General features: G+C 38.3%; 1 protein-coding gene across 5 annotated transcripts in view; it reads right to left on the reverse strand.

Annotated features, from left to right (window-relative positions):
- plekhg4 (pleckstrin homology and RhoGEF domain containing G4) overlaps positions 1–27,103 on the reverse strand; it is a 223,245-nt gene that overhangs the window by 124,184 nt on the left and 71,958 nt on the right. For all 5 annotated transcript variants that reach the window (XR_015759974.1, XM_087995955.1, XM_043707122.2 and 2 more), the window contains exons 3-6: positions 19,990–22,477; positions 6,462–6,707; positions 2,221–2,344; positions 1,029–1,122 (exon numbers count right to left, since the gene is read on the reverse strand). Coding sequence is in view for 4 of the 5 variants with exons in the window: in XM_087995955.1 (XP_087852081.1) it covers positions 1,029–1,122; positions 2,221–2,344; positions 6,462–6,707; positions 19,990–22,477 (2,952 nt within the window). In the remaining variant the exon portion in view is untranslated. The remainder of the gene's footprint in view (positions 1–1,028; positions 1,123–2,220; positions 2,345–6,461; positions 6,708–19,989; positions 22,478–27,103) is intronic.

A 27,103-nucleotide genomic window follows, 5' to 3' on the forward strand; every position in this document is an offset into this window, starting at 1 on the left:
TCCAGAGAACTTTGGAATATTAGAATCAATGGATTCACTACCTTCACTGACATTTCCTTTGAGATACTAGGAATGTAGGCAAATAGGCCCTAGGGACTTGGCTGCCTTCAATCCCAACAGTTTGCTCAGTATCTTTTCCCAAATTCCTACTTTGTATAACCTCTGCATTACATATTACTATTGGGATAGTACTAGCATCCTCCATAGTGAAAACTGAGGCAAAATTGATTTAGTGTCTATGCCATTTCAGTGTTCCCCCCAGTACCCTACCCATTTTCATCCTCCAAAGGATTAACATTAGCTACTCTCTTCCCCTTTATATACTTACATAAGCTTTTGCTATCCATTTTTATATTTTGCACTAGTTTCTTTTAGAATTTACCATTGTTCTTTTTATTAATTTTTAGTAATCCTTTGTTGATCTTTAAACACTTCCCAGCCTAACCACAACAGAATGCCTGACAAGAGGTGAGACTTTTCATTGGTATCAACGCAGCATTCAATTCAGTAAAGCAACAAAAAATTGAGTTAAACTCAAATCAACGGGTGTCAAATGGAAAGGTCTCAGTGGCTGACATGAATAAAAACAAATTCACTTGTCAGAAACCAATCATCACAGCTGCACAATTTCACTGCAGGAATTACTTGTCACTTCTCAGCCCAAATATAGTTGGTACTGGCTGTTTTATTGCCAGAGGCATTGTGAACAGAGGTTTTGTGGTAGCATCCATAAACCCCTGATATTAGGATAAGAGAAGTTTATTGATGAATACTTAAGTGGAAAATTCTTCCTGAGGAGCTTCTGTTCTAATTAAGACATTTGCTTAGGGCTTTAAATTTTACTGTGAATATTTACTTAAAATTACAGTGTTTGTAATTGACAGTTGACTAATGAATATTACTTTTAAAATTATTCTGAAAAAATTATCACAATTAAACACAGGAAAAGATAAACAGTCTTGTAGTATAATTGTTTACTTTGAGGAATTAATAGTTTGCAACTTTCAAAGGTACTTTGAAGTTTTCACCTGAAGGGTATTGAAAGCCTTAAACAATGCTGGTACAGGAGAGCAACGCCGGGCATCCACCAAAATAGTTAGTCCTGCACTTTGGATGTCTTGTCTAAAGAGCAGAAAACACACTGTAGTAAATCACATAAAATTATAATCTTGATACATAACTGTTAATTTGACACAGGGCTAGCATCTATATTGTAACCATGTATATGCACTTTTACTTCAGACGGTAATTTTGATCAACAATTATATTTCGTCACTAGATAACAAAATTTTCACAAATAGTACAGAATCTACAAGTTTAAAAGTTTGCAATCTTTGGAATTTTATAATGAGATACAGATGTTAATGAAAACAAATGTGTACTTAAATTCTTGGAAAACGTCAAGACATAAGAACTCAATTTCTAATCATGATATTATTCTGTTAATTTATGAATGTAAATTTCAAAATAGAAATCTTACTTAGATGAAAATGAACACATTTTATCAATATAATCTTACATACTATGCATGTGATGCAATTAAAATTAAACTTTCAGGATCTTGTAATAATAAACTATCAAAATTTGACGTTAAAATTATATTACTTATCCTTTTCTTAGTGTTATTGGTTCGTAGTTCAAACCAATCTAGACATTTAGACCCGAACTCAAAGATATCATTAAAAATACAATGGACTATCATGACTAAAACTGACAAACCTGAACTCTTGAGTTGCACACTGCACATCAGTGACATACATTCAACACAATATGGCATCTTATAAAACTGAACATTATCCTGGAACCAGATTATCTTTCAAAACATTTAATTGAATAAGTATAACATATAATTTAAGATTCATTCATTTTCTCTCACTTTTAATATAATTGCACATCCAAAATATATTTCTGCTTAATGAAATCAAAATTCAATGCATTAGTTGCTAATCAGAATTAGAACTATGCTAAATCATAAATGTTGATTCTCTTGCCCTTGAAGCTGAAAATATTCACGGCCTGTTTAATCCCACTTCCTTTGCCATATTCTTGAGGAGTTTACAAATGAGCTTTCCTTTCCTATCTTTATCATTTTTGTTGTTCATTCTAGTACAGTACAGGTCATTTAATGTCCAGCTAACTGCGTAACATATGGGCTCAAAGAATTACTGTGTAGGTAATAAATTACTGCTGCAATGAAATGCAAAGAAATTGCTGGATTACCTAGGAATACTATAAAAGTAGATAAGGAGCCGCACGAGTTCAGGAACGTTACAATGTGGATTTAGCCAGATTGTGTTTCTTGTTGTTATTATCACAACTGCACGACCAGACTTATCTCTGGCTCCTGAAGCAAAACACAATTTTACACAATTATTTCAAATGACCAAACAAAGATGCAAAGGTCAGTCAAACATCATGATTTATTTTACTAAAAAGAGTTGCAACATCTAATAGGCTCAATAACTGAGTTAAATGTAGAACCATTAAAATGTCTAGATAATATATTGGACTATCTTGGATCTCCCTATACTTGGACTGTCGGAGACAGCATGGATCTCGGAAGAATGCTGGGAACAAAATTAACATGTATGGTAGAAAGGGGTTTTTGTAAAAGATATTAATACAAGACAGGAGAAAGAGTATGGGACTTAAAATATGAGAGTGAGGATCACATAATGGTCTGTGGTCTGTTGTAGGCATACACTGTGGTGAAGATCAGTGCAAAGCCAGAGAATTGGAAAGCCTTTAAAAACCAGAACAGGATAAATGGAAAGTGCGGGACGGAGGGAAGATTAAATATAACAGTAAGTTAGCTAGTAACATAATGAAGATTGCAAGATTTTTTTTTCAGAAACCTAAAAGATAAGAAAGAGGCGAGAGTGTACATTGGACCATTGGAAAATAAGGTGAAAGTGAGGACTGCAGATGCTGGAGATCAGAGTCAAGATTAGAGTGGTGTTGGAGAAGCACAGCTGGTCAGCATCTGAGGAGCAGGAAAATCGACATTTCGGGCAAAAGCCCTTTAATAAGGTTGAAGAAGTATAGTGGAGACTAAAGAAATGGTGGAGGAACTGAATAGGCAATTTGCATCAATTTTCACAGTGGAAGACACCAGCAGCATACCAGAACTTCAAGAGATTCAGAGGGCAGTGCTGATGGTAGTGACTATCACTCAGAAGAAGGGGCTGGGGAAGTTGAAAGGTCTGAAGTTGGATAAATCACCTGACCTAGATGGTCGACACCCCGGGGTTGTAAATAAAACAGCTGAGGAGATTGTGGAGGCACTGGTGGTGATCTTCTAGTAATCACAGGTGCACAGCTTCACCAAGGGCAGGTCAAGCTTGACAAATCTGCTAGAATTATTTGAGGAGGTAAGAAGCAAGTTAGACAAATGAGAGCCAGTGGATGTAATCGATTTGAATTTCCAGAAAAGCTTTGACACAGGTCCGCACAAGCAGCTGCCAAAGAAGATCACAGCCCATGGTGTTTGGGGCAAGGAAATTGCATGGATAGAGGAATGACTGACTGGCAGAAGACAGAGAGTAGGGATAGAGGGGTCTTTTTCAGCATGACAGACAGTGGCTAGTGGAGTTCTACAGGAATCCATATTGGGTCCACAACTATTCACATTATACATGAATGATCTGGACAAAATAACTGAGGGCATTGTTGCTAGGTTTGTAGATGACATAAAGATAGGGGGAGGGGCAGATAGTGTTGAGGAAGTAGGGAGTTTGCAGAAGAACTTGGACAGGCTAGGAGAGTGAGCAAAGAAGTGGAAGAAGGATCAGAATATGACAAGGTTCAGGATTATCCTAAAGTTTACATGCAGGTTCAGTTGGCAGTTATGAATGCAATCATGTCAAGATGGCGAGAATAGAGCAGAGATGTACTGCTGAGGCTATGTAAGGCTCTGGTCAGACTGCATTTGAAACACTGTGTGCAGTTCTGGGCCCCATATCTAAGGGTTGATGTCCTGGCTTTCTGCAGGAGGTCCAAAGGAGGTTTACAAGAATGCTCCTGGGGATGAAGGGCCTATCATATGAGGAATGGCAGACAACTCTGGATCTGTACTCGATCGAGTTTAGAAGGATGAGGGCGAACCTGATTTGAAACTGAAAGGCTTACATAGAGTGGGCATACAGAATATGTTTCCACTCGTAGGAGCAGAGCCTCAGAGTAAAAGGACGAATCTTCAGAACAGAGATGAGGAGGAATTTCTTGAGCCAGAGGGTGGTTAATCTGTGGAACCTTTTGCTGCAGATGGCTGGAGAGGCCAAGTGATTGAGTGCATTTAAGAAAGAGATAGCTAAGTTCTAAATAGGCAAGGGAATCAAGGATTACTGGGAGAAGACAGGAGAATGGGGATGAGAAACATCTCAGCCATAATCGAATGATGACCAGATTCAATAGACTAAATGGCCTAATTCTACTCCTACATCTTCTGGTCTTATGATTAAAAGAGTGGGAAGGGGAGCACAAGTACCCATTTCTTTGCACTGCTGCCTAATTTTACCAAATCTATCTTATTTTTAAAAATCACACAACACCAGGTTATAGTCCAACAGGTTTAATTGGAAGCACACTAGCTTTCGGAGCGACGCTCCTTGATCAGGTGGTAGTGGAGGGCTCAATCCCAACACACAGAGTTTATAACAAAAATTTACAGTGTGATGTAACTGAAATTATACATTGAAAATTGATTGTCTGTTAAGCCTTTCATCCATTAGAATACAGTGATAGTTTCACTTCTTTCATGTGTAAATCACAAAACCTTTTTTTAAAAAAAGTTGCATTCTTGGGTTAGCTGTTAACAATGGTGATAGCTAGACAATATGTTGAAGGTGTTGGCCCCCTGTGTTCTCTGTCTGTGCCATGATGTTTAGATTGATTCTAATCTAAAAAGTGAGATAACGGAGTTCTACATGAATGCATGCAGTTTTTGAGCAAAGTACAATGTAACCCTGCAAGTACAAAATCACCTCACAAAATATATGTGTGCATGTGGGTCTTTGTCTATGTGTGTGTGTGTGTGTGTGTCTGGGTTGGGGGTTGTGAGTGTGAGAAAGTGTATGTGTGTGTGTGTAGTGAGTGCAGAGTGTCTTAAATCTGTGAGGGGGTGCATGTGTGAGTGTGGGAATGTGTGTCTGTAAGGGTGTGCGTGTGTATTAGGACATTCAGCCTCGGACCTTCGGGTGACCATCCTCCAAGGTGGACTTCGGGACAGGCAGCAGAGAAAAGTGGCTGAGCAGAGGCTGATAGCTAAGTTTGGTACCCATAGGGAGGGCCTCAACCGAGACCTTGGGTTCATGTCACATTACAGGTGACCACCATTGCACTATACACACACACAGATATTCCTACACACACAGGCACTCCTATAGACACATACACACGGACACGCACACAGACACCCACACTCACCCTTACAGACACACACACTCCCACATTCACACATGCACCCCCTCACAGACTTAAGACACTCTGTACTCACTACAAACACACACACACTTTCTCACACTCACAACCCAGACAGACAGAGACACACACACACAAAGACCCACATGCACACATATATTTTGTGGGGTGAATTTGTACTTGCAGGGTTACATTGTACTTTGCTCAAAAACTGCATGAATTTATGTAAAACTCCATTATCTCACTTTTTAGATTAGAATCAATCTAAACATCATGGCATAGACAGAGAACACAGGGGGCCAACACCTTCAACATATTGTCTAGCTATCACCATTGTTAACAGCTAACCTGAGAATGCAACTTTTTTTAAAAAAGGTTTTGTGATTTACACATGAAAGAAGTGAAACTATCACTGTATTCTAACAGATGAAAGGTTTAACAGACAATCAATTTTTCAATGTATAATTTCAGTTACATCACACTGTAAATTTTTGCTATAAATTCTGTGTGTTAGGATTGAGCCCTCCACTACCACCTGATGAAGGAGTGTCGCTCCGAAAGCTAGTGTGCTTCCAATTAAACCTGTTGGACTATAACCTGGTGTTGTGTGATTTTTAACTTTGTACACCCCAGTCCAACACCGGCATCTCCAAATCATATCTTATTTTCGTTAGCTACATGGTTGAAAACCAAAGCAAGCAAAACAGAAAATTGTTAGTATTCCTTACACTGCTGCCTTATGATTGCTTTTCAAAAGTCAATCAATATAAAAATGTAAATTCTTAAGATAAACATTCCAATATAAAATCTAAAAAGAAAATAGGATAAAAGAGTATAAATAACAGGAATGGAACTAAGCACTAAAGATAGACCAAAACAGTGAAGGGCAGTAATGCAATAACGCAATATCATGAAACTTTCTTTTGAATGATAATTTCTATTCACACATGTCTTCAAATACAGCTGCTAGGATATTATACACATTCAATGGTCAGCTCTGCTCCGTGTGAAACTTTAGTAGCATTAATGTTTTTATCACCTACCAGTCAAACATGCTACCCCTGAATTGAGAACATCAAAGTTGATTTCTTGGGACAGTGTTGGTAGATTGGGTTTAAGTGGTAAGGAAGATGAGGTCTCACAATGTTTCACTGAAGCTGATTCTTGCCTGCTCACAATGCACTGTTCAATCACTGAACCTGTTGGAGGTTCATCTGATAGGTTGAAAGTTTCTTCATTAAAACTTCTTTTTTCTGTGTTTCCGTTATCATTTGTTTTTGAATCAAATCCTAACAAAATAAATTAAGATTAGTTTAGATTCGATTAGATTCCCTACAGTGTAGAAACAGGCCCTTCAGCCCAACAAGTCCACACCAACTTTCCGAAGAGTAACTCACCCAGACCCATTTGATAATTCTCACATTTAGAAAACACATGCCTATCAAAAAGCCACAAAGCCTTAGAAAAATGACAAGTTTTCTATTCTATTCAGGAAACTCCCTTTACGTCCAGAACGAGGATCACATGGGCCACAGTTAAGAGAAATTACTTGGAAATACAAGGGTAGACATTGGTATGGTCTTTGATCATTTTGATTAATAAACAATCAAAACATATAATTCTATCTGAGTGTAACATCTTACTTGTTTTCTGCAAACTGGAACATTAAATTCTGTTTCTCCATATTGGTCTTCCATGACTTTGAGTGTACCTGATGACTGTCCTAAGTCAACAGTGAATCAATTTAATGTTGAGAGCGTGTCGGGCTTACACCCGAAACGTCGATTCTTCTGCTCCTCAAATGCTGCCTGACCTGCTGTGCTTTTCCAGCAACACACTCTCAACTCTGATCTCCAGCATCTGCAGTCCTCACTTTCTCCTGAATTAATTTAAAACCAGTTTCAAAAACCTTCAGTAAAATGCATGAGATAACACGTGGTCTGTTCGACATAACAAGCTTCTACTCAGCATTCTTCCATTCACTGGATCTTGTCACATAAAATTACAGCATGTAGATCACAATGTGCAGACAGAATTCTCAGTCTCCGATCCCTTGATCAACATTTGCTGACTGGTGAATCATTTTGCTATTTACTCAGCTTTCACTCACCTGCTCCCACTAATAGCCCAAACCGTAACCTTATGCTGCAATGCATAATTTCTTCTCACTGTACATCTTTCTTTCTTCCAAAAACTAAACTAGTCATTCATGTGCTGGTTGGGCCATGACCTTATCATGCAACAAGAAGGGAGCTCCACGCACAGTTTACCCAGGCTGCACACCAACCTTAGCAATCATAGCGAAAGAAGACTGTTGTCTGGATGAAATCTCTTCACTGTCATATATTTGACTGTGCTGTACTAAGGTTATGTTATTTTAGGAGCTGTCTGATATAGAGTCAGCATTTGACAATCTCCAATATTTCTGTTCTCTTCACACTTCATGGAACATTTCAAATTTAGAAGAGGTTTTATTTTGCTACCAACTACATTTTGTCACTGGCACCTATAAACATTACTTGCCAGTTATCAACCAAGCCTAAATGTTGTTCAGGTCTTGCTGTATATTAAAAAAGAATTCTTCAGTTCTTCAGTCGTAAATGGTGATGAACCTGGTACAATTTCCAGCAAATATCCTCACTGACTTTTTGATGGAGGCCAGATCTTTGATTAAGCAGCTGAAAATGATTGGATCTAAAACACTAACTTGAGGAACTTCTGGAACAATGACCTGGGATGGAGGTGATTGGCCTCCAAAACAATCACAATCATCTTCCTTTATGATAGAAATGACAGCAACCAATAGAGATTTTGTGTTGATTTTCAATTACTTAAGTTTTGCTAGAAATCCTTGATGTCACAGAGATTCTTAAATTGTTACTGACTTTCACATTGCACCTTACAAAAGATGAGAATGCATATTCTTTCAAGGTTCTAAGTATGATTCATATTTAGGGTGAGATAAGGATGATTGAGAGAGTTCAGCAAAACAAGTACAATGAATAGTCAGATATTTTTGCTACATCAGTTGTCATCCAAGGCCCTGTATCTACATATGTTGGGTGAGATCTGTCACCATCTCTGCTGCACAATTTTCACTGGAAGACTTCCAACAAATACAAAGGGGCACATGTAAAAATTAAAACTTCCCATGTTCCTATCCCTAGACTTTCATGAATGAGAAAGATTTACACTTAACTAGCAGACAGGTGGTCAGTGACCACAGGAATACATCATGTACATTTAGTGGGGTTTTTTTATCCAGGAAACATCACATTGGACATATTGCATGATGCCCAAATTATTTGAATGAGAATAAACATTGTGTGAAAGGATTTTACAACCCTCAGGATTACCTTAGATTTTCACTGTTTTTCAGCTGATACCTGTATTTTTCAGCTTAGGCACATAAAGTGAGAAGAGTGAGAAGTAGACTCCTTTACATCTTACCAGGAGTACCAGTAACTTACCATCTTTAGTTACAAAACAAGAGAAGAGAGGTGGATTGCTATACTGACTCAGTTGGTGACCTCCTTCTATTCAACTGTCATTTGCATTTTACTGGAGGGTGGAGAGTCCTAAATAGGTTATCTTCCCATGGATGCCCATGTAAGTGACAAAGATCCTACAGATTGCAACTCTCTATTCTTATTATCAGCAGAGTAATTCTGGAAAGCAGATAACTCAGATGATATTTTCTGTGAAACTAAAAAAAAAATCACGATTTTCTATTTCAAAGTACATGCAGTCACTTAAATCATGCCCTTCACATTTCCCCCACAGGACTAAAATAGTATATCATGAAAAACAGGAACAGGATGATGCCATTCAGCTGCTTGAGCTTGCTCCACCATTCTAGATCACACCTGATCATCTGCAAAAAGTTCACGGATGATCTGATTGTTGTCTTAACTCAACTTTCCCACATGTTCCCTGTAACTCACAACTCCCTTACCAATCATGAACCTAACTCAAAATGAACATATTGAAGGACTCTGCCTCATCCTGCTTTCTGGGAAAGGAATTTCAAAGGCTAATGGAATCAGTGAAGTGATTCCTCATCATTCCAGTTTTAGACACAAGATTTCTTATTTTGAAGCTTTACCCTTAGTTCTAGATTTCCCCCTGTAAGGGGAATCTCTCTGCATCTAACCTATCAACCTCATTATAATCTCATATGTTTCAATAAGATAATTTCTAAACTTCAATAAGTACAAGCTCAATCTGTTTAAACTTTCCTCAAAATGATAAATTCCTCATCCCTGGAATCAGTTGAGTGAACCTTTTTTGGAGCTGCGATTAATGCAAAGATATTCTTCTTTAAGATAATGAATCTTTTACAGCATATCAAGTGTGATCTCACTAATGCCCTGTGGTGTTCTAGCAAGACTTCCTTAGCTTCATATTCCAACTCGTGCAATAAAGGTTAACATTCCACTTGTCTTCCTAATTACCTGCAGTGCCTACATGTTAACTTTTTGTGATTCATGCCCATATCACTCTTTATTGCAGAATTCTGCAGCTTCCTCTCTATTTAAATAATATTATGCTTCCCCAATCATTCTAGCAAAATGGACAACTGCACATTTTTTTATATTACACTCCAATTGCCCTTTTTTTCTCCACTCACTGAACCCATCTATATCCTTTTGTAGACTCTTTATGTCCTTTTCACAACTTGCTTCTTCCTCTTTTGTTCCATCAGCCTATTTGGCTTCGAAACAGTTGCCCCTTCTTCTAACTCAATACATCGTTTAAAAAAAATCATTCGTTGGTATTTTAAGCTTTAAGTTAGGTACAAGTGCGTTGAAGGAGAATGTTTGTTAACATTTTTGGCTAATCTATGCATTCAGTAATCAATGTATTTTGAGAGTGACAAATGTGCTGGGGTGTGTGCTACAGGAGTAACAAACAATTAGAATGCATCACATACAAATAATCCACAATTTATGATGAGAACATCATTCCACTGCGTATTTTGAGACAACGCCAACATGAAGTTTCGATAAGAAAATTATAAAATCTAAGAATGAAATGAAATGCTCACCCTTCATTTATTTCTAATAGCAAATTTGTCGATTAACTGAGCAAAACCCAAACTTCAGAAAGTCATTCTGCCTCTCAATGATTTGGGCGAAAGATCTCTCAAATTACTCATTCTCATTTTCAAAACACTCCAAATATCCTCGTACATAAGGCAATTCAAAGAGAAAAATAATAATTCCTCTCTACAATAAACAAATAGTTCTTTTGTCAATGTTTTTCTCTTTTCAAATAATGCATTCCTACACCATTAGGAATTTGCCCGACTTTCCCTATTGATTGCTGATCTTCAAAAACATGCATTTTCACCAGATGTCTTGCAAAAATATATGATTTTGTGTATTCATAAGGGAACGTTTTATGCCAGTAACCATTTAGAAATTAGTGAAAACATGTTTCAGATTCTAAACATTTTTATGTGAAAATAACAAGCTTAAATTACAAATGTGAAGTTTGAATAACAGAATTTCTTAATTAATTTTTTTTTGCAGATTCTGAACAGTTCTGCCAAAAATGTGAAGTATTAGTCTCATTTCCATAGTGTAGGCACATGCCACTGAATTCATGCTAGAAATGAAATTCAGTTTATATATGTATTCATATTGATTGTAGCTGTTTGCAGGCTGTTTTCTAGAAATAATTGCAATGACAGATGTAAAACCAGTTTTCAATATATTGTAGTAAAAAATCATAATAGTGCCAATCAATGAAACCAGATAAAATGAGATGTTACGGTTAAGCAGAACAGCCCAAGAAGAAACATTGCAATTAGAATATTTTTATTATGAAGATATAATTAATAACCAGTGCTGAAAAAAAAAAGTTTGGAGCTTTTCAGTCAGACTCATTAAGACAATTTGCAAGAAAACTGAATTAAGTTCCTGCTATTAACAGAAATTTAACAACAAATATGTATATTACAGGGTACTCCAAGAAATTTCAATTTGCTGTAAGGACACCAAACGTTTAAAGAACCTGCGAGATTTACCTTGTTCAGAATAGCAGATAAATGTCCCTTTTGAAATCAACAACTTGGCCAAAAAAATTAAAGTCTCATATTCTTAACACAATATCAAGTCACAAGGTACCTGGAAATATCAGGAGCTGAACCAGTCTTTTCTCAAGTGCAAAGAAACAGCAAAACAGAAAGACAGGCATTGTCTCATTCCTAAGGCTGGCTGGAGCCAAACAGTCTCTTCAGACCTGCAGGTCCTGGGGTTCAGCAGATACAAAGTATACCTCATGATGTCGATTATTGTAAAGCTTTAGTATTTTTTCTTCATCCATCTCAAGTTGTACATGTTCCAACTAAAACTGATACACTTCTCAAGCTGAGTTATAGTGCTATTAGTTAGAGGCCTTGTTAACATTTATGGGTAACTATTAAAAGTGCATCCTCCCAAAGTCCACAAAACATTCTGCGAGGCTCCTCAAACTAACTGGTTGTGAATGGGCTATTGTTGTCCTGACTGTGAAGATACTATGCAGTGAGTGGGTGATTAAATTTCTTCTTACAAACATAAATATTTAATACATAAGCTTCTGCAGTGCATAATAGTTCTGGCAGGGTAATTAATGAAATTGATTGAGTTGACCGCATATTTGTCCCTCACTACCATAGTCTCTCTCGATTATTATTAAAAAGCACACATTCATACAATGATACAACACAGAATAGAATAGAATAGTCTTTATTGTCACGTATTCCAGTACAGAAGTACAGGAATACAGTGAAAAATTTTTACAATGGCTGTCTTTACAGTACCTAGGTACAAATCTTACTCAGTAAAAAATATAGGGTTGTTACAGAGTAAAGAAGAATTTAGATTAGCATGAAACAGTGGTAAAAGTCCAGAATGATAATAAGTGGCCATAAGTACTAAAGTTCCAGTCCGTGCCTGCAGGCCCCAGAGCACGAGGCCAGACAGCCTCCACATGCTGGCCTCCATCCAGGACTTGCTCAGCTGTGGGACTTGGTCCATGTTCGCTCTGTTTTGACGCTGAACTCGGCCCGTGCATGCTCTGTCCAACTGCTGGATTCAGCCCATGCTCATTCTGGCCACCCCAGGACTCAGCCTGTGCTTACTCTGCTGCATGGACATGGCCTGCTCGCTCTGCTCCTCGATCCACTCTCCAGGTAAGGTGGGTAAGGGAAAAAAAGAAAAGCTACGAAGAGCAGAAAACAAGAAGTAAAAGGAAAAAGGACTGGCGAGCAGAGGATCTCCGAATGGAGTGTCCTACTCTGCTGCCACCTTGGATCATGTACTCGTCTAGGAACCATATTCAGTCTATTATTCCTGTGAAATTCTCTGAAAGAGCTACCAATTAGTCCTATTGTCATGCCCTTTCCCAATGATTTACAAATGGTAGGAGTGATGAAGGGCTTTTGCCAGAAACGTCATTTTTCCTGCTCCTCGGATGCTGCCTGACCTGCTCTATCACCACTCTAATCTAGACAAATGGTAGGAGTGGTTGACACTGCTGCTCATGAATAACTTGAGGTGAGAGTGACTCCCCGAACATTAATGCAGCATTTAACAGAGAATGAGAAACGGACGAGGACCCCTAGCAAAATTGAAGTCAGAAGGATTGTGCTCAGGACATTACTGCACAAGTTCCTCAGAGAAATGTCCTGGGCCCATCCATCAAAAAATCCTCTCCATCATATAGTCAGAAATGCTGATGTTTGATGCTTTCATAATGTTCAGTTCCATTCACTGTTCCACAAATACTGAAGCTATGTATACATGCTTGCAGCAAACTTGAACAACTTCAGGTTTGGACTGATAAATGACTACTAATCTTTGTATTGCACAAGTGACAGTTAGTGCCTATTTCCAACAAGTGAGAATACCACCATCTACCATCAACTAGAAACAAACAGGACCAACAGCACAGAGGTTGGAAGTATTCTGCAGGGAGTAATTATTCTTCTTGGTCTCCAAAGCTTTTCCATTATTTAAAAAGCCTGAGTCAGGTGTGTGATGGAATGTTCTTTACTTGCCTAGACAAATGTAGCTCCAGCAACACTCATTCCATCCATAATTTGGCATCCAGATAATTGGTACCCTATCCACCACCTTAGACATTCACTCCTCCACCATCAACGCCCATGGGTTCTATGTGTCCCATTAACAAGATACACCACAGCGACAGCACTGTCCCAAAGCCAGGAGCTCTACCCTTAGAAGAATGAGTAGTAGCACATGGAATGGCACCCTTTTAAGTTATTCTCAAACCATCTTGACTTGTGTTACAGGCAAGGAGATGGAGGTATTTTGAAACCTATTTGTTGTTCTGCTCTTCTATCCACAAGCAGGGGTGCTTTTACTTTATAAAATTTATTTTCCACATTATTTTCTATGTTTCACACTACCAACAACTCCACTCCTGCCACAAACCCACTGTTTGTGAAGTTCAATTTAAAAATTACCTACAGCAACTCTTCAGAGTTGGAACAAAAGTATAGTTTATTCACATACTGAAAACCAGGAGATAGTGTTATGAAGTTGAAGGCATATACTGTATCTTTAAGAGAGAAAGAATGCTGTTCTGAACTAGAAATTACAAGCACCCTTGTATATAACTAGATGATAGTCCTGGATGTAACATGTGGCTGTGAAATGGATACTTGAGTTTTGGTTGTTGTTTGGACAACAATTTGAATTTAACCAGTTTAAATTATGCCCCAGGATACTAAAACCCAATCAAGTTTGCATTTATTGTTTTGCCAACATCGAACCAACGAGACGATCTGATGTTGGGGGTTATAAGATTGTAGACATTTTGAAAATTGGTCAGAGAGCAACTGCCATAGAGAGAAACTGGAGAGCCTAATTGTCCATCTAACATCTTGCTCTCAAAGAAATTAGAAAACACTCTCTATTAAAGGTACCTTTTCATGTGAAACATACTTGCAGTAAAAAGATGAACCAAGGAGATCAGCAGCTGGAAGAGTGAAGACACATAAGAAGACCAAGGCAGATAGTAAGCAGTTAAGAGAAAGGGGGGGGGCTTAGATTTGTGAATAGTTTTTGTTTAATGTTCACTTTTAGAGTAAGAAAATAAACTGATGTTATTTTCTTTAAATAGTGTAATTTGGGAGTTCACTGTCACTCATATTTTAACAGATTACAAGGTGAGGCAAATTGAGCTTTTCTGGATGTTTGGTTTCATTGACAAGAGAGGTTTGCTTCCGTGTCATAACAATAAACACAGTCACACACATATATCATACATATAGACAGTAAGTTTGGGTTTAGTTTCTTTGTGCTGGTAACATGTGGGTTTTGCACATGAATGAACTTGTAATTCTTTCACCATGGAGATTTCTTTTAAAACAGTTTTTATGACTTGGTTTTAGAATAATTAGGTTTTTTTGTGTACATTAATAGAACTTTATGACTGAACAATATAAACAAGAGCTAGTTTAGAAGGTCAGGAGAGTTTTTAAGCTTTAGGGAAATATCCACAGCTTACAGATTTTTTTAGCTTTATAATTTGCGAAGTCTTGTGAAGCCCTTGGATAAAGATGGCTATATAGAAAGTGTTCCCGAACAGAGAAGGATATAGTGAAACTAAATTACTTTAGAGTAAAGAGTGAATGATAGTCTGGACCAAAGAATTGAGACCAAATCCTGAAGTGCTACTTAAAGCTATATATGTTTAAGATTGGATGCATAATGACTCCTGGAAGAAACTAACTGCAGTTCCAGTCTATAACTTTAAGTCACAAGTGACTTAACACCTTGATAGGTTTAGAGACAGGGACTCTGGTATGAAGACTATAAGAGTTGTGTTTCTGGGTACTGTACCAGGGGTATGTTTTGGGAATAATGTAATAATTATTGCTTTCTTTTCAATTTATAAATGAGTGCTTGGAGATTAAGCATTTTTGCATTTGTGTTATAAGTAGATACTATTTCCACTTCATTTGAATTGATAATAAACTTATGTTTTATTGTTAAAACAAAACCTGCAGTATCATATCCTTATGTTTCAGTTAGAGACCATTTCATAAAAGAACGGAACAAACCAAAACATGTATTAAGCCCAGTTTTCGCCTAGCATCTGACTTGACCAGTAATCACATCAGCTGAGATCATGCTAACTGCAAAAATATATTGATGTACAGAGTTGATCTATCTTTTTGACAAATATAAGATTTCTTCTGAAACTAGATTTCCAAGGAAATTTAAATGAGACACAAGCTTAACAAAGTCTCGTTGTGATGTCACCAGATTAGATTCTTAGCAGACTGACTTGATGTTAACAGTAAAGTTTTTTTACCAAATTGAAGCAAGGATTCAGAAACTGGACAAACAAAACTTTTTCAAAGGCTTGGAATTTTGTTTATATAGTGGGATTCCTGGAGAAACAATTTCTATTTAATGAGGTAATTTATATGTGGCAATTGATTTCTATCTTGTTACAACTGATCCCAGGATGAGGTTCCCCAATTTATTATGGTTCCAGATGGGATACTCCTAAATCATCAAGCTCCCAGGTGAAGAGGGATGAACTGGCTCCTTTTCTTGAATCACTCAATGACTTGGTTCACTGCAACAAGGTTAATTTAGAAAGGATTTCTTACCAGTAGATGACTTTCTCCCAAACCAAATCTACATAGGTCTTAAAAGGAACCAGTCAACCAGGTTTCTAAGTTAACAAAAGTGAGAATTTATTAGTTACTAACCTGACTAAGAAATAACACAACACACATGCTAATTAGAAATGAGTGGTGAGTCGAAGAAAATAGTTAAAAAAGATATACTAATCAGTCTCTATGTTTCATGAAGAGTTGACCGTGTGACGTTGTCAAGATTAGAATGGTGCTGGAAAAGCACAGCAGGTCAGGCAGCATCCGAGGAGCAGGAAAATCGACATTTTGGGCAAAAGGCCTTCATCAGGAATCTGTGAAGGGCTTTTGCCCGAAACGTCAATTTGCCTGCTCCTCAGATGCTGCCTGACCTGCTGTGTTTTTCCAACACCACTCTGATCTTGATTCTGATTTCCAGCATCTGCAGTCCTCACTTTCGCCTTATTTTCCAATGGTGTTATCAGTAGCACAAACATTGGAAGGTGAGCAATTGACTTAAGATGTTTGGCATTATAGGTCAGTTGAAAGGCCTTTGTCCTATTTCCTTTCCTTTTAACTGTAGCACAGGAATGACAAGAATTTTTCTCAACTGTGATTCTCACAGCGTTTTTGGGGTCGTACATACAGTCAGAGTTAAAACTGGCTTTTAAGCCTTGTACTTGTGCAGTCTACTTTCTTTACTTCCATCAAATTCATAGTCTGAAAAAACTCACAAGATTACAGTCAGTTTGCAAAGCATGTCTCCCTCAGAAATCCATCTCTTTGAAGTTTTCTTGACAATAGTCATGTGACATTCCAGGGTTTCGTACAAAACTGAGGATAATCCAAAAAGCCACTCAATTACTTAGTTCAGAATTTACTTACCTTGTCATTTTTTGTTTTTTTTTCAAAAAAATGCACATTGTAATCAAAAGTTCAATACAATCATAGGTGATCCATGAATATGTTCCATAATTATGAAAATCTCTCTAGCCAGGACCAATGTTCACTTGTATGAGACTAATGCTGAACTTTTAGTGTCACTTCAGGAATAACATATTTCAAAAGCTCCCCTTTGTTTAGTACCAATATCAACTCCTTCCAGTGAATGAATAAAACAAAAAACTTTTAAGTAATCGATTCCCTTTTAAAAAGGTATTACTGAATCTCCTGCCACCAAAATCTGCAAATGATATTCACTCATTCCTTTTTTTTCCTTTCAGTCATTCCCAGTTTTTGCATATCACCTAACTATTTCCTATGGTTATCTACTCCCCTGTTACCAGTAACAGTTTCCCCCTTTTTAGATCTATCAAAACCATTCATGATTTGAACCTGTTCCCTTTTTAGTTATGTCCCTTCCAGTGAATACTACCAGTTTTCCTAACCTTTCCATATCACCAAAGTCTTTCATCCTCAGTTTACATTTTTAAATCTTCCTTATATGCGTTCTTCAGCTTTTGTATCCCTCTTAAATTGTTATGCTCAGAATTAGATAATGCTGTAGCTGAGACCTAGCTAGTGATTTACAAAGGTGTGACATAATTCCATCTTTTTCACTCTACAACTCCATTTATAAAGCAAAATGATTCTGGCTGGCTTTTTAAACATTTTCTTAACTTGTCTTGCCTCCAGTCTATGGAGGCAGATCACCCATTCCCTGCGCTCCTGCACCTTTCAGTTTACATCAATTCTTATTCTTTGCATCAAAAGGAATTACTTCATAATACACTCTTGTGAAGAGGAAGGAGGCGGCTTATGTTAGGATGAGATGTGAAGACTCAATTAGGGCAACTGAGAGTTACAAGGTAGCCAGGAAAGACCTAACGAGAGAGTTAAGATGAGCAAGGAGTGGACATGAGAATTTGTTGGTGGATAGGATTAGGGAAAACCCTAAAGCTTTCTATAGGTATAAATGGGATAAAAGAATGACTAGAATAAGATTAGGACCAATCAAGGACAGTAGTGGAAAGTTGAGTGTGGAGTCAGAGGAGATAGGGGAGGTGCTAAATGAATATTTTTTGTCAGTATTCACACTGGAAAAAGACAATGTTGTCAAGGAGAAGACTGAGAAACAGCTACTAGACTAGATGGGATTGAGGTTCACAAGGAGGTGTGGGAAAGTCTGGAAAGTGTGAAAATAGATAAATCCCCGAGTCAGATGGGATTTATCCTAGGATTCTCTGGGAAGCGGAGGGCAGAGATTGCTAAACCTTTGGCTTTGATCTTTATGTTGTCATTGTCTAAAGGAATAGTGGCAGAAGACTGCAGGATAGCAAATGTTGTTCCCTTGTTCAAGAAGGGGAGTAGAGACAACCCTGGTAATTACAGACCAGTGAGCCTTACTGTGGGTAGAGTGTTGGAAAAGGTTATAAGAGATAGGATTTAAATCATCTTGAAAGGAATAAGTTGATTAGGGATAGTCAACATGTTTTTGTGAAGGGTAGGTCGTGACTCACAAACCTTATTGAGTTCTTTGAGAAGGTGACCAAACAGGTGGATGAGGGTAAAGTGGTTGATGTGGTGTATATGGATTTCAATAAGGCGTTTGATAGGGTTCCCCATGGTAGGCTACTGCTCAAAATACAGAGGCATGGGGATTGAGGGCGAATTAGTGGTTTGGATCAGAAATTGGGAAAGAATATAGAGGGTGGTGGGTGATGGGAAATGTTCATCCTGGTGTTCATTTACTAGTGGTGTTCCACAAGGACCTGTTTTGGGGCCAGTGCTGTTTGTCATTTTTATAAACGACCTGGATGAGGGTGTAGAAGGATGGGCTAGTAAATTTGCGGATGACACTAAGGTCAGTACAGTTGTGGATAGTGCCGAAGGATGTAGGTTAGAGGGGGACATAGATAAGCTATAATGCTGGGCTGAGGGGTGGCAAGTAGAGTTTAATGCGCAAGAGTGTGAGGTGATTCACTTTGGACGGAGCCAACAAGAATGCAGAGTACTAGGCGAATGGTAAGATTCTTGTTAGTGTAGATGAACAGTGAGATCTCGGTGTTCATGTGCATAGATCCCTCAAAGTTACCACCCAGGTTGATAGGGCTGTTAAAAAGGCATATGGTGTGTTAGCTTTTATTAGTAGAGGAATCGTGTTTCAGAACCATGAGATCATGCTGCAGCTGAACAAAACTCTGATGCTGCCACACTTGGAGTACTGCTTGCACTTCTGGTCACCACATTATAGGAAGGATGTGGAAGCTTTGGAAAGGGTTCAGAGGAGATTTACTAGAATGTTGCCAGGTATGGAGGGAAGGTCTTACGAGGAAAGGTTGAGGGACTTGAGGCTGTTTTCATTAGAGAGAAGAAGGTTGAAAGGTGACTTGAGACATATAAAATAATCAGAGGGTTAGATTGGATGGACAGAGAAAGCATTTCCCCTAGGATGGTCATGGCTATCACAAAGGGGAATAGCTTCAAATTGAGGGGTGATAGATATAGGACAGATGTCTGAGGCAGTTTCTTACTCAGAGGGTAGTAGGGGCGTGGAACGCACTGCTTGCAACAGTAGTAGACTCGCCAACTTTACGGGCCCCCTTGTGCTAGTCATTCAGTGATTCAGTGGTTAGCACTGTTACCTTATAGCACCAGAGACCCAGGTTCGACTCCAGCCTCAGGCGACTGTCTGTGTGGAGTTTGCACATTCTCCCCGTGTCTGCGTAGGTTTCCTCTGGGTGCTCTGGTTTCCTCCCACAATCCAAAGATGTGCAGGTCAGGTGAATTGGCCATGCTAAATTGCCCATCGTGTTAGTTGCATTAATCAGAGGGAAATGGGTCTGGGTGGGTTACTCCCCGGAGGGTCGGTGTGGACTTGTTTGGCCGAAAGGCCTGTTTCCACACTGTAATGAATCTAATGCAATTTTGTACTCACTAATAATTATCCTGGATGAAGCAAGGAAAAAGACCAAAAGAAGTTAAGGCATTCAACTTCAGAGATATCTTACCTTCGAGAAGACGTTTTTCAGCAAGACATCCTTCTTGCTTTCGTTTTTCAGCATTCACATTAATTAAATCTTCTATATCTTGTGTTTCTGATTGATTTTTGTATTCCGTTGAACCTTGCCCAGAAGTATTATTGGCAAAGGACAAGTTTTCATTTCCATCTGTAAGTGCGCAACGAGTTTCAAGTTTTTCAGTTCCAACTATAGTTGAGTAGGCAATATTAGATTCTGTCATTACCATACTTGACCAGGACTTTTCAACAGTAGAATAATCCTGTTGCTTGGCTTCCTTTTTATCACTACATTTGCCACTCCCTAGCACAATATTTTCATTGGACATGTCTTGTAAGGATGGATTTCCACTGTCTTGTAGTGGATTTACTTCTTTAGGTATTAGATTACAACTTTCTGTGATATTCAGATCATTAGCTTCAATTTGTTTTTGCTTATTGAATTCACTCTGCATTTGATCTGCAATTGCATTTTTCACATGCTCAGACATCTGATGTAATGTATTGACTTGAAAGTGCTGACTAGTATTTTCTTTACTAATGAAACACTTATTCAACTGCATATTTTCCTCTGTCCAACACACATGATCTTTCTCAAAATGTGTTATATATTCAAAACCATGCTTCCTGCAATACTCGGTGTCTGTTGTTAAATTAGATTGTAAATGATCAGCATTTGTTGCAGGTTGTTTTTCTTCATTTATTAATTCTGTAGCATGTGAGGCAGCCAGTTGGAGAATGACGGAATCTACATTTTCTTCAATTATTTGAGAACATTTAATCACTAATTGCCTTCTGCTGTCCTTGAAGTGAGCATCTGAATTGTTAGCAAGTGCAAAATTCTCACATAAATTATAATCAGTAGTATCTTCAGAGCCGAAAGAATGCATTGAAGAGATTTTGTCCCCATCTAATTGTACATCTGCTGTTGGTTGAGTTACATTTTTAAGAAACTGATTAAGATTCTGACCATTAAACTGTGCATTCTCAATACATTCTGACTGCTGGTTCATTGTCTTTTCTTGTTGCAAGCTTTTAGGAGGTGCCGCAAAAGGAATATTTACAAATTCAACAGTGTTAGCGAAATTGCAGTCAGTCACTTGACTGAAAAATTCTTTATCAGAAGTAATTAAAACCATTGATGTGCTGTTCTGCTCTGGAACTTGTATATGTTTACCGTGTGTCTTTTCTGTTGCATCTGCCTCAAGCAGACTTTGGTTACTTTTCTGCAATTTCTTTTCTGCAATTTCTTTGCAATCTTTCACATCAATTTTGTGTTTGCTGTGTGGCATGGGCAATGAATCACCTGAAGAACTTGGACATTTTTGATGTTCTAAATCTTGAACGGACGTCTGTGTGTGGCTGCCAACCACTGGTTCCAAATCACGACTGCCTAAATTGTTTTCTGTGCCATTTGTGGTCTGTTTAATTAACATATGCATGTCTCCACAGCAAGGCTTGAACTCCTGTTGCATTCCTTCTTGCTGAAGGTCAGTTTCCGCTGGTGAAGACAGCTCTACTTTTGTAAACACATAAGGCGCTTTATTTTCACAACTACTGCAAGTCTTATGAAATGGCATTTTGCTTGCTGTACTATCTACAAGTGATTTATATTCAAGAATTTCCTCATTGTTGCTAACATGCAAGTTAAATGGGTTTATTACTGTTTCTACATTAACCTGACAGTTCACATTTAAAGTAGTGCCACTACTTAAGGCATCCAAAGGGATTTTTCCTAATGATTTGTCAGCCCTCAATATACTTTGCAACTTTAAGTCTGAACTACTTGTTTGTGAAAATAAATCACTTTCACTTAATGAAATTTGGCTAAGTTCCACATACTCCCCCTCAAGTTCATGAGCAGATATTACTGGGGAACTAATAGAAGCATCTAAACAATCTGCAATACTACTTAGGGAATTATGTAACACCCTTCTAGGATGCATGTGATGTGTTTTCAATTCTTTTTCTTTTGTACTTCGATTTTGAAGTGTTTCAGAATGGCTTCCTAATTCTGCACTACAATCATTCAATAGTACATTTTTCGGATTGTTATAAACAACTTCCTGATCCATACTCCATTTTCTTGATGACATACTTTCAATCATTTTTGGTTTATCAACAAATTCTGGATTCACTACCTCTTCCCAAGGTACTCTCAAGATACTGCTCTCAGTAGACAAAAGGCAATTCTGCAAAGCTGTTCCCATCCGTTCCTTGTTAATATTGTCCAACCATTCCGTAGTGAAGATAGAAGTATAAGTGACCTCTGGAATAATTACTTCTTCTATGTTGTACCCATTTATTGTAAGGCATTTTAATACAATGCGTGGCGTTTTCTTCAGGTTTGGAACCACTTGAAGGTAGAAATCACCAGGTTGCAAAATTCGCCAATCAAGTGCAGACAGTTGTATCACAATTTTTTCACTGATGCATAAAGGCCAACCTTCATAACGAAATAGAAATCCACAATACTGAAACTATTGAAAAAAAGATGAAAACATCCCGTTAAATGCTTCTTCTAGGGCTTAAAATAGCTTTCCATTGTCAAACAACTCACTGAATAAATCATTCAATTAAAGGTATATTTACAATAAACAACACAAGATGACTTAAACTCATCCAAATACATTGTTAAAGTGATTAGCATGCACAAAAATTTGGTAAACTCGCAAATATATCAGCATACTTACACTAGCTACTATGAAGCCTAGATAAAGCAGAAATAATGAGCAAAAATGGCAGAAATTACAGGGTACCAGTAAAGAGTTTGGCCTCAGAATTAATAAGTAGGTACAAATTTAATCATTCATTCTTGAAATTTACTGTTTGGATACCAATTCGATGGAATGATAAATTACATTTTAATTCCAATTACCTCTGCTGTTGGATAGGGGCAATGTTTTTACTCTTCAGTCTATTTTCTAACAATATATCACAAAATCTAATAGATGGATTTCAACATAATGTGGTGAAAATAGAATATGGTTCAAGAAAGGATTTCATTGCATTTTGGCAAAGATGCTGATCCAGAGACAGCATTTGTTTCAAGGATCCATTCACATTGGATAGAGAAAATTGACTTTATTTTTAAGGATTTTGTGAGTTGCTTTACATGGAATGATCGAGTCTTTCAGGATTGTCTCAGCTGTTATGGTGGAATTTGTTACAGGTGTCAAAAATGTGAGCAGAGTTTTAAAAGGAGGTTTCATTTGATATGGCTTGACATGAAGCCTCATCTTGAGAAGAAAGCTCAACAAAAAGATTTTATTTCCCTCTATTTTGCAGTTAAAGCAGAGAAAAGCCACAAAAATTAATCAATTGAAGAAATACAGAATTAACACAGTATGGCAGAGGTATATACTCGATTGAATATCTTCCTCATTGCATCTGTTTTGTGGCCTCGTTCCTGGATAATTCCAGGGTTAAAAATATTTGCAACAATGCATACTGCTAAATTATTTTCTGCATAACAAGAGGGTTTAATAATACATGCAATGAAAAAGTAGTTACTGTGGAGGGTTATGTACTTCATTCAAAATAATAATGTAAATATTTTCTCTTGACATTTCCATGTCAGCGTACCTTCCACATATCAAAGTACGTAAGAGACATTCTAAAACGCCTTTCCACATTAAGTATCTGACATAAATGACTGTCGAATTATCTCTTCATGCTGTGGGATTTTGCCACAGCTTCTGTACAGCTGTATCTGCTGTCTCAAGTGCTTAATGTATCACTAATATTCCACTGACCATTCAATTTAGAAGGAGAGTATTTAATTTTATATTTCGCTGACCACTTTATTCTCTCTCCTTAGGCAGGAAGGGTTTTGAATCCATTCCAAACAACTCTTACATCCAGCCCCTTTTGAAAAGTGCTGTAAATAGTTCTTGGTACCTAACTGACTTACTGCCTCCTTTTGCTAGGCTGTCAAATTCAGGCTGTCATTACATCTTTTTCAGAGGACACACACTTTCCCCTCAGGATACCCTGTGGTCTCTCCACCAAGTAAACAGAAGCTTCCACCATATTGTGGTCCCTTTTCAAACAGAAATATTGCATCAGAATGAGACAGGGATGAGGTTAGAAGAGACAAAGTGAGTCAAGGGTGGGACCCACAGGGTGTGCAGGAGAATCAGGACATGCATGAATAGGAGGGCAAATAAGAGGGAGGAGGTTCAGCAGTACTAGAGAGAGAGGACACCTTTAGAGGATGCCACACTTGAATGCATCTTAGATTATAAGTTACAATGCAGAAATCCTCAGAAACCCTGTGGAAAGGTCTAACTCTTCTGGTGCTATTTAGTTAATGCTTGCTGTAAAATCCAAATCGTTGCCAAAAATGAGAGAGAGCTGAGATAGAATGATGAGTGAAAAGAGAATAGATGGAAAATAATTAAAAGAGGGTCCCACTTGTGTGTGTAATAATCCCTACAATGCCCATGGGGAATTATTAATTAATTTCCCACAGAACTTGTTGAATATGAGTTATTTTGGTAAAAGGTAATTGTTGTCCAGTTGGAACTCATCACCTGAGCCCTCAGGCCTTCTTGTAATGCAGTGGTAGTGTCAGTATCCCTGGACCAAGAGATCCAGGTTTACGTCCCACCTGCTCCAGAGGTGTGTAATAACATGTCTGAACTGGTTGATTAAGAAAAAAAAAGCAAACTCAGGGATGGGTCTGCAGAACTAACTATCCCTGGCTGGGACTAGTCAGGGCATTCTGGCGAAGTTCACCGATAATACGAAGTTAGGCAGACAGGCAGGTAGTTCTGAAGAGGTGGGGAGGCTGCAGAAAGATTTAGATAGTTTAGATAGTGGTGCAGGAAATGGCTGATGAAATTCAATGTGAGCAAATGTGAGGTCTTGCACTTTGGAAAAAAGAATACAGGCATGGACTATTTTCTAAACAGTGAGAACATTCATAAAGCCAAAGGACAAAGAGATCTGGGAGTACTAGTCCAGGATTCTCTAAAGGTTGACTTGCAGGTTGGGTCCGTGGTTAAGAAAGCAAATGTAATGTTCTCATTTATCTCAAGAGGGTTGAAATATAAAAGCGTTGATGTGCTACTTAGACTTTATAAAGCTCTAGTTAGGCCCCGTTTAGAATACTGTGTCCAAATTTGGGACCCACACCTCAGGAAGGACGTACTGGCACTGGAGTGTGTCCAGCGGCGATTCACGTGGATGATCCCTGGAATGGTAGGCCTAACATATGATGAACAGCTGAGGATCCTCGGATTGTACTCATTAGAGTTTAGAAGGTTATGGGGAGATCTAATAGAAACTTACAAAGATAATGCATGGCTTAGAAAGGGTGGATGCTGGGAATTTGTTTCCGTTAGGCGGGGAGGCTAGGACCTATGGGCACAGCCTTAGAATTAGAGGGGGTCAATTTAGAATAGAAATGAGGAGACATTTCTTCAGCCAGAGAGGGGTGGACCTGCAGAATTCATTGCCATGAAGCGCAGTGGAGGCCGGGACGCTAAATGCCTTCAAGACAGAGATTGATAAATTCTTGATCTCGCAAGGAATTAAGGGCTACGGGGAGAGTGCGGGTAAGTGGAGTTGAAATGCCCATCAGCTATAATTGAATGGTGGAGTGGACTCGATGGGCTGAATGGCCTTACTTCCACTCCTATGTCTTATAAGACCATGTATGCAACATGTAGTGGCTCTATTTTGGCATTTAGCAATAAATGATGTTCCTTTCCAGCTGGGCTTCCTGAGTTTTTATATTAGTGACAAAAGTAAAGTTTCAGACAGCTTTGCCTTTTAATGAGGAGAAAGTGAGGTCTGCAGATGCTGGAGATCAGAGCTGAAAATGTGTTGCTGGAAAAGCGCAGCAGGTCAGGCAGCATCCAGGGAACAGGATCCAGGGAACAGGAGAATCGACGTTTCGGGCATAAGCCCTTCTTCAGGAATCTTGCCTTTTAATGAATCTGATAAGAACGTAAGAACATAAAAAATAGGAGCAAGAGTAGGCCATCCGGCCCATCAAGCCTGCTGCGCCATTCAATAAGATTTCATGGCCTCAGCTCCACTTACCCACCCTCTCCCAGTAACCGTTAATTCCTTTATTGTTCAATAAAAATCTATCTTAGCTTTAAAAACATTTATTGAAGTAGCTTCAACTACTTCACTGGACAGGGAATTCCATAGATTCATAACTTTGTGGGAGAAGAAGTTCCTTCTCAATTCAGTCCTAAATCTACTGCCCCTAATTTTGAGGCTATGCCCTTTTGTCCTAGTTTCACCTGCCAGTGGAAACATCCTCTCGACATCTGTCTTATCTATTCCTTTCATAATTTTGTATGTTCCTGTAAGATCTCCCCTCATTCTTCTAAATTCCAATGAATACAATCCCAGTCTACTCAGTCTCTCCTCATAAGCCAAGACCCTCAACTCCGGAATCAACCTAGTGAACCTCCTCTGCACCTCTTCTAGTGCCAGTACATCCCTTCTCAAGTAAGGAGATCAGAACTGCACACAATACTCCAGGTGTGGCCTCACCAGCACCTTATACAGCTGCCACATAACCTCCATGCTTTTAAACTCAATCACTTTAGCAATGAAGGATATAATTTCATTTGCCTTCCTAATTACCCATTATACCTGCAGATCAACCTCCTGTGATTCATGCACAAGGACACCCTTTCAAGTAAAAGTCCCTTTTACTGTTACTATTAATCCTACCAAAATGGATGACTTCACATTTACCAACCCATCTGCCAGACCTTTGCTTACTCACTTAAGACCATGACAGGGAAATATTGGAAATGCCAATGTTTGGGAAACTGGAACCTTATGAACTAGGGGTTCAGGCACATAATTCTTTTTCAAGTTTGCATCACATGTAGACAGGGTGGTTAAAAAGGCATTTAGCAGACTTGCCTTCATTGCTGAGACCTTTCAATATAGGAGTTGGGGCATTATGTTAAGGTTGTATAGGACCTTGATGAGGCCACTTCTGGAGTCCAGTTCTCATCACTCTGTTATAGGAAGGATATTATTAAGCTGGAGAGGGCTCAGAAATTATTTACCAGGTTGTTGCCAGGAATGAAGATTTGTTTTCAGATGTTTGATTTGTCACCATGCTAAGT

This window comes from Chiloscyllium plagiosum, unplaced genomic scaffold (genome assembly GCF_037043375.1).
Source record: "Chiloscyllium plagiosum isolate Xiang-an unplaced genomic scaffold, Cpla_swu_hap1 HiC_scaffold_17, whole genome shotgun sequence".
Taxonomy (NCBI): domain Eukaryota; kingdom Metazoa; phylum Chordata; class Chondrichthyes; order Orectolobiformes; family Hemiscylliidae; genus Chiloscyllium; species Chiloscyllium plagiosum.